This window comes from Chinchilla lanigera, unplaced genomic scaffold, assembly GCF_000276665.1.
Source record: "Chinchilla lanigera isolate Chin_1 unplaced genomic scaffold, ChiLan1.0 scaffold00022, whole genome shotgun sequence".
In the NCBI taxonomy this organism is placed as follows: Eukaryota; Metazoa; Chordata; class Mammalia; order Rodentia; family Chinchillidae; genus Chinchilla; species Chinchilla lanigera.
In genome coordinates, this window is record NW_004955423.1 from 8,978,132 (window position 1) to 8,993,609 (window position 15,478).

The following is a 15,478-nucleotide window of genomic DNA, read 5'->3' on the forward strand; positions in this document are numbered from 1 at the left end:
GCGCGGAGCGGTCCCCCGCCGCCTCCCCCGGCAGCGCCGAGACTTTGCGGGCGGACGCGGGGCCCGGAGCCAGGAGCGGGGCCGCGGGATCCCGACTCTGGGGCAAGCCGCGAGCGCCCGTGGATTACAGCTTTGGAGCAGAGCGCCCCTGCGCTCGGGCGCGCGTGCTCCGACGGCTGGCGCTTCGTTAGACTAGGCTGGGCGGGGCCTTCCGGAACAAACAACCCTTTCCTCAGGTGGGGGGCTACAGGGTGGTTACCCCGGCTTCTCCGTCCGCGTGAAAAGGCGCACAGTTCGGCCGGACGGCGCTGCCAAGGGGCCCCCCTCCGCGGTCAGGGCTGCAGCCACCCGCGGCGCCGCGGAGCGCAGGGCCACAAACTGGCCTTGGCTCCTGCTGCCCGGCCCGGAGCAGACACAGTGGTGCTTGTTCGACTTCCCTAAAGTAGAGCTGCGACTTTCCTGCCGTTCCTCGGGGTCCTGCCCATGTTATAAATGGACTTCAAGGAAGCAAAGAAAGCCAGAATTCAAGACGAGAATTTGCTGGGGCTGTGCGGGCTGTCCACATGAATTTCCAGCAAGTGGGGCATATAGTTTTCAGACTTTTGAAAGAGCAATTTTGAATTGGTGGAACCTCACCCGTGACTGGGTGCCGGTGACTGTCACACCAGAGTGACCTGTGTCATGGAATTTATAAACTCTTCATGCGGAGGTGTCTATTTGTAATGGGCCAGGAGAGTAGAGGTTAAACACGGTTTCCCTCTGTCTTACTCCTAAATGTACTGTCTTTAAAAGTGGGGAGCAAATGGACTCTGGATTTATTTGTCTTCTGCCTGGGTGGAAAACCACTTGTGCTCATTTATAGTGGGTGTGGTGTATAATCTCTGTTTGTATCTTGATTCTAGTATTGTTTTTTTTTTTTCTCAACACATTTCCTCAGAGTTTAATTTTTTTTATTAACATATCCTGTGAATATCTTCAGAAGCAGTGCTCAATGTTAAAGAACATATTGCTGGGTGTGAACAGCCTTCACGTTTTCCGGTCTGAAAGGTGCAGTATGTAGATGTGTGTGCAGTACTAGTTAGTGGGAAACAAGACTGTGTGTCCTTGTGAATTGAGAGGGAATGCAAGCGTTAGTAAATGAGAGGTGGGATGTTTTGTCTGTTGTTAATGGATACCTGAATGCAAATTCTGACATTTTATGTAGAGGGTGCTCACTATACCGTTCTCACAGAAGTGGTATGTGGACTTGATGCTATCGCCAACCGCCCTGTCTCTGTGGTGTGCTAACCAAATACTGTAGTATAAATTTGGAGGCATCTGGCAGCTTCCTGTTGAGACAGAGGTCTGTTAAGATTTTACCTGACTTCCTCTTTATACCTTAGGGGAGTCAGACTCCTTTGCCATGCACTTTCCCCAGGAATGCCTTTGTCCTTCAGCAAGTCTTCTTTAAACCAAGTACAGTGGCCACATCCCTTAAAAAACAGGCACATGATCCACTCCAGAGGGCATCAGAATGGTGCCGTTTTATTTAACCTTCCCTATTAACAAAATAGTTAATCCTGGTAAAGTGAGGCAGTCACAGTCTTTTCCCCCAAAGAAGAATTATTCAAGTGTTGTTCTTACAAATAAACTAGCAGATGTAAAATAGCCTAATGAAGCAAGTAAGAAGACTCGTGGGACAAGTTCTGAACTGAGTGGTGGGGAATATAGAAGTGCAAGTCCAGGATGATGGTATTCACAGACTAATTTCCTCACCTAATCACTCCTCTGTCAGTAAAGGGAAATCTTGACCTTTTAAAGCGTTGTTAAAAAAGCAGGTTGGCCTCTTGTGGCTCCAGTTTTCAAAGTAAAAACAGTGGCCAAAGAGAGCCTTGTTAGCCATAAAAATAGAAAGCTGGCTCTTCCCTGTAGGCTGTTCTTTTTAGCTGAGGCCTACAGTTTAAGTTCCCTGCGTCAGTTCTGAGGAATTTAAAGACACTTTAGAGAGCACTCATTTCAGGTGTTAGGGGCTCATAGAAAAAAGTAACTTCGTTTCTGGGCTTTATTATTCTTAAAATCAGACTGCAATAGTCTGTTCAATATCAGATATTTCAAGCCATGTTTTTGGTTTGTTTGCTTTGGCAATCATCTTTGTTTTTTCTTCCCATTTTGAGCCTCCAGCCAAGCTGTCTACCGTTTTTGAGGTTGGGCCTGAGCCCCCTTCTTCCTGGTATGAAGTGACTACAGAAGAGGCACACGGCCCACCTTCCTTTCCTCTCAGCTGGGTGAGCTGCTTCCTTTCTTCTCCTGTGACAGTTGTGTTTCGTTTTTTTCTCCTTGACTGTATTGTAGTGGCTTCAGCCAAAACATCTGCCAGGCATGAATCGTTCATTTATGAGGCTGAAGAGTCTGGAAAATTGTCCTTGGGCTAATAATTCTAGGAGACACGCAATGTAAATGATGGGCTTAAAAATAATACCACCTCTCCCAGTTAGAAGAGTTTTCTAGAGATGGTGTGAGTCTAGGGATTCACCAACATGATGCAAGGTAGCAGGTGCAAAATTAAGATAAGCTCAATGCGTTGAGGGGAAAATGATATTTATGTACTTACAGTATAACTTCTTTTACTTAGGAAGAGTCATCAGCATGCCCCTATTAAATCAGATACTTACTAGAAATGTTAGAGAAAGAGTCTTAGGAAATTCCGTGATCCCAGCCATCTTCCCTAGCTTAACTGCATTTGGAGTCCTGTACTTCTGAGCAATGACGTTTCCCTTGTACTTATCTCTGTCACTGAGAGCAGATTCCCCTGGTATCAAAAGGAGTGTGGCTTGTTGAGAACGAGACATCTGAAACATGCAGCTGCAGTTCTGCTTTCTGGTAGTCTAAGGCAGCAATGTGGTAATCGGGGATGAGTTATTAGGAACTTGGTGTCATGATTATCTTTAGGGAAATTCCTAAAAATTTAGCATGTTCATCTTTTATGGGTGGCTCTAATAGAAAATGAAAAGCCCCTCTGGCTTTTCTTCAGGGTATGTCTTAGGATTTCAATGCCGTGTCATTCATGTTGGGAGATACGTGAAACGTAGCTAAACTTTCTTTCTTGGCTTCCCCCAACTTCCTGTCTTTGGGGCCCAGCAACCCAAGAGCCACCATAAACTGCATTGTTTTTCTTTCTCTCTTGTAAGACTAGCAAATCATGAGGCAATTTGCTCATAGTAGGAGCTGGAGTGGAAAGATCGTGTGACAGGTGTTAGGACTGGTCCAAACTCTTCCATCCGCTGAGTTGTCCCCGACAGTCATCCTGGGGACAGCATGGCCACTGTTGTAGAAAATTACAGAATTTAAGTTTCTGTGCTTATCACCGTTCGCTCTCTAACCCGTACCCACCACACACAAACTAAGGGCAAGGGAAAACTTCACGGCCTAGTTCCTGTTAGACTCTTTTTGAAAAAGCTTAGTTTAACCATAGCTGATAAGTTCACAGATGTTAATCGCATCTGTGATTAACCGATGAAGAAAGCAGGGAAAACTTGATAAAGAAAATTAAGATCACCATAATATATTTCACAGAAGTTACCATGGTGTGTTTTGTCCTTGTTTGCTGATTTCTGCACTTCTAGACTGTTCAAAATGTTTGTATATAATCATAAATGCTAACTGTTTTGAAAAATATAATCTCACTGTGTCAGTTTTATAATTTAAAAGGTATTTAACAGTATGTTACAGACATTTTCAAATTAATACATAGTTACAGATAGACCTGCAGTTAATATTTTTGTACCATCTTTCTGACAAGATATTTAAAAATTTATAGTATAAATCCACAAAAGTTTGACTCCTAGATCACTGATTCTCTTAAAAATAACACCCAAGTACTCTTCAAAATTTACATTTCCTTTAACGGAGTTTGCCTTCTATGCTTGATAAATAAAAATTAAGATAGATTTTTACCAACCTGATTGTTAGCAAATTTTTATTGTTAGTAAATAACCAATGGCTTGTTCAGATCCTTTGCCTGTTGTGCTGGGTTGTCTTTTCTGTATTAGTAGTTTGGAGAAATTCAGCAGGGAAAAGAGTAAACTTATGGCTGCTTAAATATATTGGAGGCTTTCTTTTGCAGTCTGTCTTGTAACTTTTTGAAGTCTTGAATTTTAGGTTAAGGTCTGTCAGTCATTTTCTTGACTTCTGAATTTTGTCTTATTTTTAGAAAGGCATGCTAAATTATTTTAAAAATGCTATATCCTAGACTTTTATCAACAGTATTTTCATGTGTTTAAATTTCATATTATTTGGCATTCAGTTTGAGGGAGGACTCTAACTTTCTAATGGATAGCAACCTGCGGTGGTAACAATTCATTGGGTAGTTCTTTTTTTGGAAAGACATTAGGAATAGCGAATAAAACAAAACAAGGTTTCTATCAGCAAGCCGGGCAGCCTATTTACCTAGAACTCTCTAATGCACCTTGGCTAAGCAAGACTTTGATGCATTTTTAATTTAGTTCTTCACATCAATATTCTAGATTTTCTGTTATTTTATTGCTGTAACAGTATCACTGTTACTATTATTTGATATTAAAACAAGGAAAAGTTAGAACCTTGTAGTGTCTCATCCATTGACTTGTTTGTTTTTTCAAAGGAATATTCACTGAACACCTGTTATGTGTGAGGCAGTCTGGAGTCTCCGGGGTAGACAGGGAGAAGTAGGACTGGAGCTTCACAAAGCCTTCTGTATGGAAGATCGATAGAGATTTTGACACTGAGTATGAAGGAAATTGAGGGAGGTGAGAGGCGGTGATGAGGCCACATGTAATGGAGTGGTCAGGGAGTCCACTCTGAGAAGGTGATGTCTGCGCTAAGAAGTAAAACGTTAGCAGAGGGAAGCAGATATACAAAGAGCTGGGGAAAGAGCGGGGAGTAGTTGAAACAGCAAGTAGAATTATCCCCCCCATGGGAATTTCCAGGGAGGGAATGAAGCCAAGATATATTGAGGAAACAGAAGAGAAAGTGTAGGAAGGAGCAGGCAGGGGTCTTGTAGGCAATCACAGGACATGGTAAGAGAGTATTTTACATAGGGAAATGATACTTTGAAATTAATTAGTTTTAAAATTTCCCCTCTAGGTATGATCTGGTGGAGCACTGAGAAATCAAGGTACTTGGACCAGGAAGTCACCATGGGAACAGAGAGAGGGAGATGATCAGAGAGATGATGTGGTTGGAAGGGAAATTGAACAAATTGGAAGAAAGGGAGAAATCAAAACATGAACTTAAAGCAGTGGTTTTCATTCTTTGCCACACTTTAGAATCATCAGAAGCTTAGCAAAACCTTGATGCCCAGTTCATATTTCATACCTATTATATCAGAGTGTCTAGTAGCTGGAAGCCAAGCATTGAAAAAGTTTAAAGCTTTTCAGGTGATTCTGTTGTGCAGCCTGTGTGGGGAACCACTGCGTGGATAGTGGGTGTTGTGGTTTGGGGGACAGTGCAAGGGGAACAGTATAATACAGGACACATGTTTTATAAGATTATTTATAATAGTCATCCAAAGAATCACATACAAGAGAGTACAGGAAATTTGTCCACACACTAAAGACCAAAGAATCTAGCTGAGGGCCTGGATCCCACAATAATGTCCTACGTGAGTCCAGCTGAAGACCTGGAGCCCATAACAATGTCTCATGCAGGCCTGTTTCAGGAATCTGTGCTGGGAAGGCCCAAAGGTCAGTGTTGGAATCTAGAAAGTCTGCGCCAGTGGGATGAAGGATCTGTGCTAGCAGACAGGGATCTACACTGGAGCCAGGAAGTGATGCTCAAAATAAGAACCAAAGCTCCCCCGAAAAGTACCACAGCCATCTTCAGTGACGGTGAGGTCCCAGGCTCCTCTGATGATCAGGAAAGCCAAGTTCCCATCAGGAAAACCAATGCGACAAGCTTCTCCAGGAGACTGAGCAGTGGACCATCTTCCCCTTTGGAGCCAGGAAGCGATGCTCAGAGTGAGGACCAGAGCTACCCCAAAGTGAACCGAAGCCATTCTCAGGGACAACAAGGTCCCGAGCTCCTTGGAGGATGAAAACAGACAAGTTCATCAGGAAAGCCAGCATGACAAGCTCCTCCAAGAGAACCAACATCTCCTTACAGTTTCTCTCTGCTCCCAACAGGCTCCCAGCAGCTTCTACCAGCTCCTAACAGCCTAACTTCTTCTTTTCCAATTCTGCCTCTTATGCTGCTGGCAACAATCCTCAACTGAGTAAACACCCAGCACCATGTTTACTCAGTTCAGCTGGGTGTTATAAGTTGACCACCAATTGTCCACCCACAGTGGGTAATGTGTGGATGAATATGTGCAGATGGCTGCATTGAGAAGAGGGTGGAGGGGCAGGTAGAGGGCGAGGTGGATGGAGCCTCACTCCGAAAGCAGGTTAGATAAAGGAGTCTGTTCTTGAAAGAGATTTGCTGGAGTTGCTAAATGCAGTCTCCATAAAGAGGAGAGTTGAAGCCACAAGACTGGACACACTCTTCTAGAAGAGAAGACAGAGAGTTGAAGGTGTGTGGCCCATGCCCTGCCCCCTAAAGGTCAGATGGAGGAGGAGCCAGAAAAGAGAGGCACCCATGAAGTAAGAGGAAAGCCAGAGGAGTGGAATTTTCTGGAAGCTAAGAGAAGCAGTTTCATCAGTTGTATGTAGTGCTGAGTAGAGTTCGTTGGAATCCACAACAGGAGCCGGTTTACTCTGAGAAGTTTCAGGACCAACAGAAATGGAAAGCTGGCATTTGTTTTAGAGGATCTGAGGCTCAAAGACACTTTGAGGAAGGTATATTGGCTTCCTGTTACTATGTGTATGATTTTTATTTTTCTTTGCATTTGGTAACATGACCATGTAGAATGTCTGTTTTCTAAAATGTCACCCATTTTTAAATTCAAGAAGTATATTAAACATAACATTTTTTTCTTCATTCCCATCTGTTTTGTAGACCCCTACCCTTTAAGAGAAATTAACTTGGGTCAAGAAGGAACACTGGCCAGGGGGTTGGTAAAATTGGATTTTTGTATTTGGGGGCAGGTTGCAACCACAAAGTATCGAAGTTACTTCCTGTACAAGATGAGACATCAACAAGTAACCTCTCTGGTGGAGGCTTTCAAACTTCATTGCATACTGGAATCACCTGAGGGGGCCGGGGATATAGCTCAGTGGCACAGCGCCTGCCAGGCAAGTGTGAGGTCATGAGTTCAATTCCGGGTACCAAAGAAAAAAAAAAACAAACGAAAGAAAACAACCACAAGAAAAACAGAATCACCCTCGGAGTCCTTGTTACTTTCAAGTGGGGTAAGGATCAGGCAAGGGCAAGCCGTGAATAATAGCACCCTGTGCTGGTTTGCTTATTTGCCCACAAGTTGCTATTGCTGAAATAGTGTGTGCAGTTTGCAGGGGCAAAGATCAAGAGCGTTCTTCATGTTCTCACATGGGTTTTATGATCCCAAGAAGGTTGAGAATCACTGGTAACTTGTTTCCTTTCTTTTAAAACTTTGGATGTCTCTAGACTGTTGGTGTCCTTGGTTTGATAAAGCTGACATTGCTTTTGGTCATGTGATAGCCTTAAACCCAGCTGATATCACATGGTCCTGAATATCTGGGGGAAGACCAAGTTTTCTTAAATACTGGTGGTAGCTTTGATTTACTTCCTCCTGTCTATTCGCTGCAGTACTTACCTCAGGCTTCTTGCTAAACCCACTTTAGTTTTCCATTCCAGAATCTCTACGTTTTATTGAACCCACTGCAGGGGTAACTTTCCATTTGATTCCAGATCTTGTTTCCGTGTTTACAAATACTAGTTTTCTTTGATATTTTGGTCTTCAACAGTGCTATTTATTAAGGTCATAAAAATCCAGACCACGCATTTCCTATAGCTTAATGAAGCAAATAGTTAATAAAATTTAAGATTGCTTTTATTTCTTTTGTGCAACTTCAGTTCTATGGCTGTCCTGGAATTGATAGGTCGGTGTAATTTAGACCTTCTTTGGTTTATGTCGCCTAATTGGACTTACGTTGTCACTTTTACTTCTCCTAACTTATGTTTAAACAATTTTTTTTCTGAACTTGTCGGTGATTTTCATCATTTGTGATGGGCTTGCGGTATTTCTCCTGTCCACTGACTGAATTCTTATTCATGGAGTGGTGATTGCAGCTTTTGAACTTCTTCTGTTAAGGACACCAAGCTGGTGCTTGGCATCAGAAGGTCTTAGAAAAGTGTGTTAAAGGCGTAAATGTTTGGTAGTATGATACTCTCTTGTTAATACGGCCTTTTAAAATTTTTCTATCTTCTTTGTGTCATCCTTTCAGCACCACTTTATTTTTGTCATAGCAATAAGATATCTGCGTATGTGAGTCTATTTAATGCCCTTCCTCCACCAGGGAACTAAGATAAACCTACCAGTTAGGAAAAAGGGGGCAATAAGAGGCCCTCAGAGTTTAGAAAACTTTTACATTCTTATTGAGATACCAGAATTTTTGTACCAAAATATCATTACCCATTCTTTCCAAATTCAGATGTTCTTTAAACCTAAGTTAGACTTAGGAAAAAAACAGCTAATGCATCATGCATCTTTATTATTTACATCAATTATTTTTTTCTATATTTCTGTCATCTTTATCATTTGGTCACCTGCAGCTCATACTATCTTAGGTCTTGTCATCTGATCCCTATACTGGAAGGGATGGTCATTAGTATTTTAATCTTTCACAATGTTAGAAGGATTGCAAGTGCTTGTAAACTACATAAGTGAAATAATTCTGGAAGCATACTGTAGTAAAATAATGTGGTAGAATGAGTGATCTCGACATTCATTACTTGCTACTTTTCTTGCCTTTATTTTATTTAATTTTATTTTTTTGCCTGAAACCTATTAATAACATTTGTTAGTGTAATGTTAACATCAGTTTCTATTTCCTGAACACTGAATGGCCACATACAATAGTTGAAGGAATCCCCAGCTGGATTCCTTGGAAACTTCTTGAAGCAATTGGGCTGCAAAAGTCACTTCCTGTTCCTGGGTCCCCAGTGCATATTTCCATAGCTCTTGATGCATTTTATTGTACTGTTATCTATTCATACCTCTGCTTTCAGGGGACCAGCTCCTGGGAGGTAGGGAGATGTCTCCAGCAGACCTTGGCTGTCAAGCTGTTCACTAAGTATTTGATCAAATGTTCTGTGATTTCATCACTGTTCTGGTAAAAGCGACCTCTTTTTTTAGCTCAGCATTTCTCATACAGAGGCCACGTGTGTGTAGTGGGAGATAGAGTGGCCCCACGGCCTTTCCGTCAGGGCCTTGAGAATTCACACACACATTTTTGTTTGCTCTTTGCATTTTATTACATGAAAAGCATATTTGAATCATCAGGATGAATCCCTGGCTCACTAACGATGGTGGTCTCTGCACTTAGTATGACTCAGAATACGACCACGAGGGTTCTAACAGGTGCGCTTGCAGGCTCTGAAGTTCGTGTTAAGATGCCACCTTCTTCTTGGAAATGGGACGCCCAGTGCTGCTAGTCAGGTGCTCCCTGTGTACTTCCTGTGTGCTATGCCTGGTGGGTTTCCCCTTATCTCTTCACACCCTCCCCGGAGTCAGAGCTCTATGTCCATAATGACACAGCACCCACTGAGCTACTTGCTAGGGGTGCCTTCCCAAGCAGTCTCTCCTACTGGACACTCAGCCTGGGACTTTCAGGGAACCTCTACAGCTTAAGGCTCACAAAATAAGCTAAGTCAGTCAGATTGATGCAAGAGGTGACTCTAGCAGGCTCAGGGCAGACACGTTTGTAGTCTTGTCCTTTTGAAGTGAGAACCACTGAAGAGGCTTCTGTGTGGTGTTTTCTAAGATATGAAAGGCAACTGCAGTTGAACCCACGTAGGTTCAGTGTGAGCTTGCTGTAATACGGTTTGAAACGAGGTCTTGGCATGCTGTCTGGCTTGCCTAGGTGTGAGGTGCAAATAGCTAGCTAAGGGCTATCATTTCCCAGAATGGGTCTACTTTTTAACTTCCTCTTCCCTTAGAGGATTTGGCTCACTAACGATGGTGGTCTAACAGGTGCGCTTGCAGAGGACCAGAAGACCCTCCTGTCCAGCAGGAGAGACTGCTTGGGTCTGCGCTTGCAGACCCTCAGAGGACCAGACACTCTGGTCTTCTGAGTAGTCCTATAAGTTTTGAGTTGGGCAGTTTCCTTCTCTGTCTCCCCTCCCCTCCCTCCCCTCTTCTCCTCTCCCCTCCTCTCCTCTCCCCTCCCCTCCCTTCCCCTCCCCTCCCTTCCCCTCCCCTACTCTCTTCTTTTCTCTTTTTGACAGGGTCTCACTATGGAGCCCAGGCTGGCCTTGAACTCACAGTGATCCTCCTGCCTCAGCCTTCCAAGTGCTGGGATTACAGGGGTGCACCACCATGCTTGGGCAGGACAGGCAGTTTCAAGGCTGGTTATTTTCCTGAAAGGGCAGCCCTTTGGCACAGCCATCTGGATGTGAGGAAGGTGTTCTGTCGGGTCCTGGGTGGACTTTGGCTACAGTCTTGGTTCTCTGTTCCCTTTCTGGATACCACAAAGCCAAAGTCCAAGACAGTGTGAGTGGCAGTCAGCTCTTCTCAGGGTGCCCCTGAGATTGGTCTGGGAGTTCTGCTTTCTTAACTTTGTAGTCGTTTAAAGGTTCTTCTAGCTTCTCCCAGGAAACATATTTTATCTACTTTTATTTTTCCTTCTTCTTTCCCTTTCTCCCTTTCTTCTCTCTTTTTTCCTCCTTCTCTTTTTTCCCCTATATTCTTCCCTCTCCTTTCTAGTAGAATAGTTCTGATTTATCTAGCTCACTAATTCTGAAAAAAAAAAAAAAAAAAAAGGAGATCTAAAAATCAACTGAGAAATAGAAAGGCATTATTAGTTGGGTGTTAACATTTAAACAACCATTCCCTTTTGGGTTTCTTTTAAGCTTGTTAGTCAAGATAGATAACAGATTATAAATCAGTAAAAAATATGTTATTTAGATATTTCCAGTAAAAAATCCCCCAGAATAACCTTCAGTGATAAAAACATTCCAAGAAATGAGTAACTTGAATGATGACCTAACCTATTAGAATTTATTCATTAAACTTAATGTCAAGACACTGCTGCTGGTGAGAAACAAGAACCTAACTCAGATTAGCTTAAGCTCAAAAAGTATTTAGGGGCTTAAATTGATAGAGTGAATAGCTGCCAGTACAGTTGTGTCCAGGAACTCAATACTGTTATTAGACTCGGTGGCTATCTCTCGTCTGACTTTCTCTGCTAGCTTCAGTCTCTATCAAGCTCTCCTCTGGCAGCGAGATGGCTTCTAGGAGCTCCAGATTCATGTTCTGTGCCTGACGTCTGCGATCGTCAAACTTTGAGTGTTCATTCAACAGTAACCTTGGACACAGTATTCCTAGTGTGTGCACATTTATTTATAAATGATTGTACAACACTATTATATATTTTATATATGATGTGACCTATGTATTATGTTACATGCATATTCCATAAGTTTCATGAATTATTATATATGTAAAGCCTGTGCTATGTTAATTACTAGTGGAATTCAGGGGTTTTGTTTTAAAGATGGAGACTGAATAGAAGTACTAATGTTTTCTGTATATTTTTGGCATGTCCCATGTTGGGGACCACTTAGTGGAAAGTCCAGACATGTCCCACCAGTTTTAGCTCCAGTCCTGTGACCACTTCTCATGACCCACCTTGAATCCTGAGACCAGAGTCCCTGAAATAGAAAAAACAAAATTTTACTAATATTGAGTGCCAGATTCTGATTAGAAAAATGATGTTTTAACTTTTGGAAGCCACTTATGTTCTGGAACCTTATAATAATTGACATTTTATCCATACCAGGTGGGGTCATGATCTTTATCTCCGTACAGAGTTATATAGTAAATATTTTCTACTTTTAGAGCAATTTAATTACTTTAGTCTATACTAAAGCTCTAATATTTTATACCTGACATATCATGAAAGTGACTTATCTAGTTTTTCTCCATACACACAGATATCACATTCACAAACACATTCACAAACACATCCAGACACTGTTACATATCCATACTCTTATTCACTCAATCTTATATTCATGTAATTTCTCTCTCTTTTTCTGTTTTATATGTCTGTCTCCTATTTGTCTGCCTCTGTCTCTGTCTCTCTCTTTCTCTTTCTCTTTCTGTCCAAACTACACTTTCTTATAATACTCTAGTGACAAGAGAATGGTGTATGTTAAGATGTAGGAATTAACAAGTTTTACAAAATAAAGTTGTCATTTCCAAGAATGGCCATTTTAAACAAGATGGGTGGGTATGTGGAAAGACAGGCGATAGAGGACCCGGAATACTCCTCAGATTTCAGAAGAACAGGAGCTCACTGGCTGGAGAGAGCTGTGTTTGTATGACAAGCAGAGCATGTGGCCAGAAAATGGTGTGCAGGAGCTTTCTGAGGGAAGGCCTTCAGAGTATTTAAAAATTGATCTTCTGTGGCAGAAACACAATGGCACAACTTGATTCTGAAGTGAAAGAAGAATGTTTGAGAGAAGACTTGAAGTTTTACTTCATGAACCCCTGTGAGAAATACCGGGCCAGGCAGCAGATTCCATGGAAACTGGGTTTGCAGATTTTGAAGGTGCTCATGGTCACCACACAGGTAACTCAGACGATTGCTTTGCCTTTATCTTCAGATGAAACTGTTTTTGTGTCTTCTGTACTTTTGAACTGAAGAGTCCATACTTAACGTTCATAAAACTATAAAATTATGTTGGCCGAGAGACAGCTGGGAGGCTGAAGTTCGGTTTAGAAGATGAGCTTGTTTCAGTCAGAGATTATAGAGTCACCTCTCTGCAGCTGATCTGCAGTTTATAAATACTACATACTGCAGGTCAGTCCTGAGGGGACTTTCTATATCTATGTGAGGCCCACAGGCTGGCCAAGGTTGTCAGCCCCAAGTGATTTCTGTTGTTGAAATCCCTCATCCTTCTTCAAACACATCTTATTCAAATATGGTTTTGAAGTGAGAATTTTTTGTCTTCCTACTTATGGACTACTAAGTATCCTTTTTATCAGTTGCCATAGTTTCTAAAGAAATGCTAATCCTTGGACATTATCAGAAGTGTAAACTTATACTGTTGAGCAGTTTATCCCCAGGGTCAAAAGAGCCATCAGAGTTGTCCTTTAGCTTTTGAGCCTCTGCTACTGAGCCGCAAGTAGGGGGAGAGCCTTTCTGCAGATACCTGCATTTGAAACTTGGACCATTTTAAAGATAGTCCTTGGACCGGGTATGTAGCTCAGTGGTAGAGCACTTGCCTGGCATGTATGGAGCTCTGCACTTAATCCCCAGCACCACAAAACAAAAAAAGATAAACATTTTAACAGTCCTGATTTGAGATACTGGGCTGTGTGGTCAGATAATCATTCTGATATCAATACAAAGTTATAATGAACGTGAAATAGATCACTACATATTTCTGGAAATTAGAGGAAGTCCCTGCTATAACTGAAGCTGTATCTTTATTCTGTGTTCATAAAGAGATCTTTCCTTTGTGTGCCAGGTCCTCCCAGCTTATTCAGCTTTAGGGAAAGCCAGTTACTCAGAAGAAACAAGGCTAACCTGCAGGACACTGTGAAAAGTGATGCTTTTCATTCTTGGTCCAGCAGTTTTAGTTCTGGCAACAACCTACAAGATAGTTGCATTGTTAGTATTAGAAGTATTAGAAGAGGACATTATAAAAAACAATGTCCTCTTCTGTCATTTGGTTAATTTTAATTGTCTTTCAATTTCCTAGCTTGCTAAGCCAGCCTCCATCTTGATTTTTGAACTAGTACTGTTACCAAAATTCTATCTCACACAGGTGTCAAATATTATTGCCATCTTCCACTCACTTTTCTTTATCCCGATACCTACAAATTACCATTGATTTTTTTTTTTAAAACAAAAGTGCATCTATTCATGTTTTGTTTTGTTTTGAGACAGGATCTTGCCATGTTGCTCAGGTTGATCTGGAACTCTTGAGCTCAAGCCGTTCTTTTGCCTCAGTTTCTCAAGTAGCTGGGTTTACTGTGTGTGCATGTGTGTATGTGTGTGTGTACATGTGTGCTTGTTTATTTTGTTTCATGGTACTGGGGAGCGAACTCAGGTCCTTCACACTGAGCTATATATTCAGCCCTTTTTTATTTTTAAGCTTTTGGGACAGAGCCTCACTAAGTCACTAAATTGCCCAGGCTGGGCTTGAACTTGTGACTCTTTGGCCTTAGCCTCCCAACATGTTGGGATGACGGGTTTGTGCCACCACACCAGCTCTATTTGGTTTTTTGATACTCCCTACCTTATTTCTAACATAGACTTTGAATCCCAAGTATACATGGATAATCCGACTTGCTGAGCACTGAGTCAGGAATACAGCTGTGAGGACATTACACTGCCACCAACCTCCAACACTTAGCCTAGTGTTTGCCATGTGCCAGACACAGTGAGCATTTTGTGCGTGTTAATTCATTTCATTCTTTCTGCAACCCTGTGAGGTAGATTCAGTTATAATCCGATTTTCACAGACAGGAAACGGGAGCAAAAAGAGTTAAGGAGCGTGCTTACAGCCATTCAGTTAGTGAGTGAGTTAGAGACAGGATTGAGCTCTGTCTGGCTCTGGAGTCTGCACCCTTTTCTCATGCTGGTGTCTGTCCTCGATGTGGGTTCTCTCCCCAGAGTTTGTGGTCGGAATACAGATAAGTCACCTACTCTAAGCCACATCTACCTTCATCTCATGTTACCTTTCTTACCCCCCACCACCAGTCCATTTTAGTGCTAAAATCACATTAGTTTTCCTCAGCGTAGCTTTCACCCCTGCTCAGAAATTTCTGCAGAACCCATCTTTCCCCCAGAAGAAAACTTTGACTCTATGGCCTGGAATCCACAGATTTCACAATCTCGTTCAACTTGTCTTTCCAACAAATTTTCATCTACTGTTTCCTTCCCTAATGCCAGCCAGTCAGACCATCCTTCGCCATTCCCAGGCATGCCCTGTCTGTCCGGCCGAGCCTACTGACTTTGCAGGTGCTGTTCGAAGTCCCCTATCCACAGCATCCTGTCCTGACCTCTGCTTGTGGTTTTCTTGAATACTCTTTGCTGCTACATCACTAATTTTACTTTTAACAATAAGGTATTTCTGGGAACCTGGGAACGTATAATTTGCTTTCTGTATGGATATAGCTGTCTCCACTAATAAAATAGGGAGAGATTCAGTTTTTGTTGACCTGTAGGTTCGTTCTATTAAGTTCTGTTACTTGGGTGATATCTAATTGGAGCAGATTTCTTGACTGCCTTTTCATCCATCAAATCCCATTTTTCTTTCTCATCTTTTTCTGTTTTTTTTTTCTCTCCTTCCTCAAGTCTAATGAAATGAATGGCATTTTATCAGGGTTGATGAGAAGGGAATTAAAAAATTCCTACTCTGAATTCTGCAATAA

The 15,478-nt window shown here is 42.1% G+C and overlaps 1 protein-coding gene across 5 annotated transcripts in view; it reads left to right on the forward strand.

Annotated features, from left to right (window-relative positions):
* The window catches only part of Mcoln2 (mucolipin 2), a 59,901-nt gene that overhangs the window by 922 nt on the left and 43,501 nt on the right, over positions 1–15,478 (forward strand). For 3 of the 5 annotated variants that reach the window (XM_005385150.2, XM_013514550.1, XM_013514549.1), the window contains exons 1-2: positions 5,101–5,131; positions 12,506–12,665. In XM_005385150.2, the coding sequence (XP_005385207.2) occupies positions 5,103–5,131; positions 12,506–12,665 (189 nt within the window). In that variant the 5' untranslated portion in view covers positions 5,101–5,102. Of the gene's footprint in view, positions 1–94; positions 2,265–5,100; positions 5,132–12,505; positions 12,666–15,478 lie in introns of those variants that run through there. The other 2 variants (XM_005385148.2, XM_005385149.2) reach the window with 2 other exon arrangements.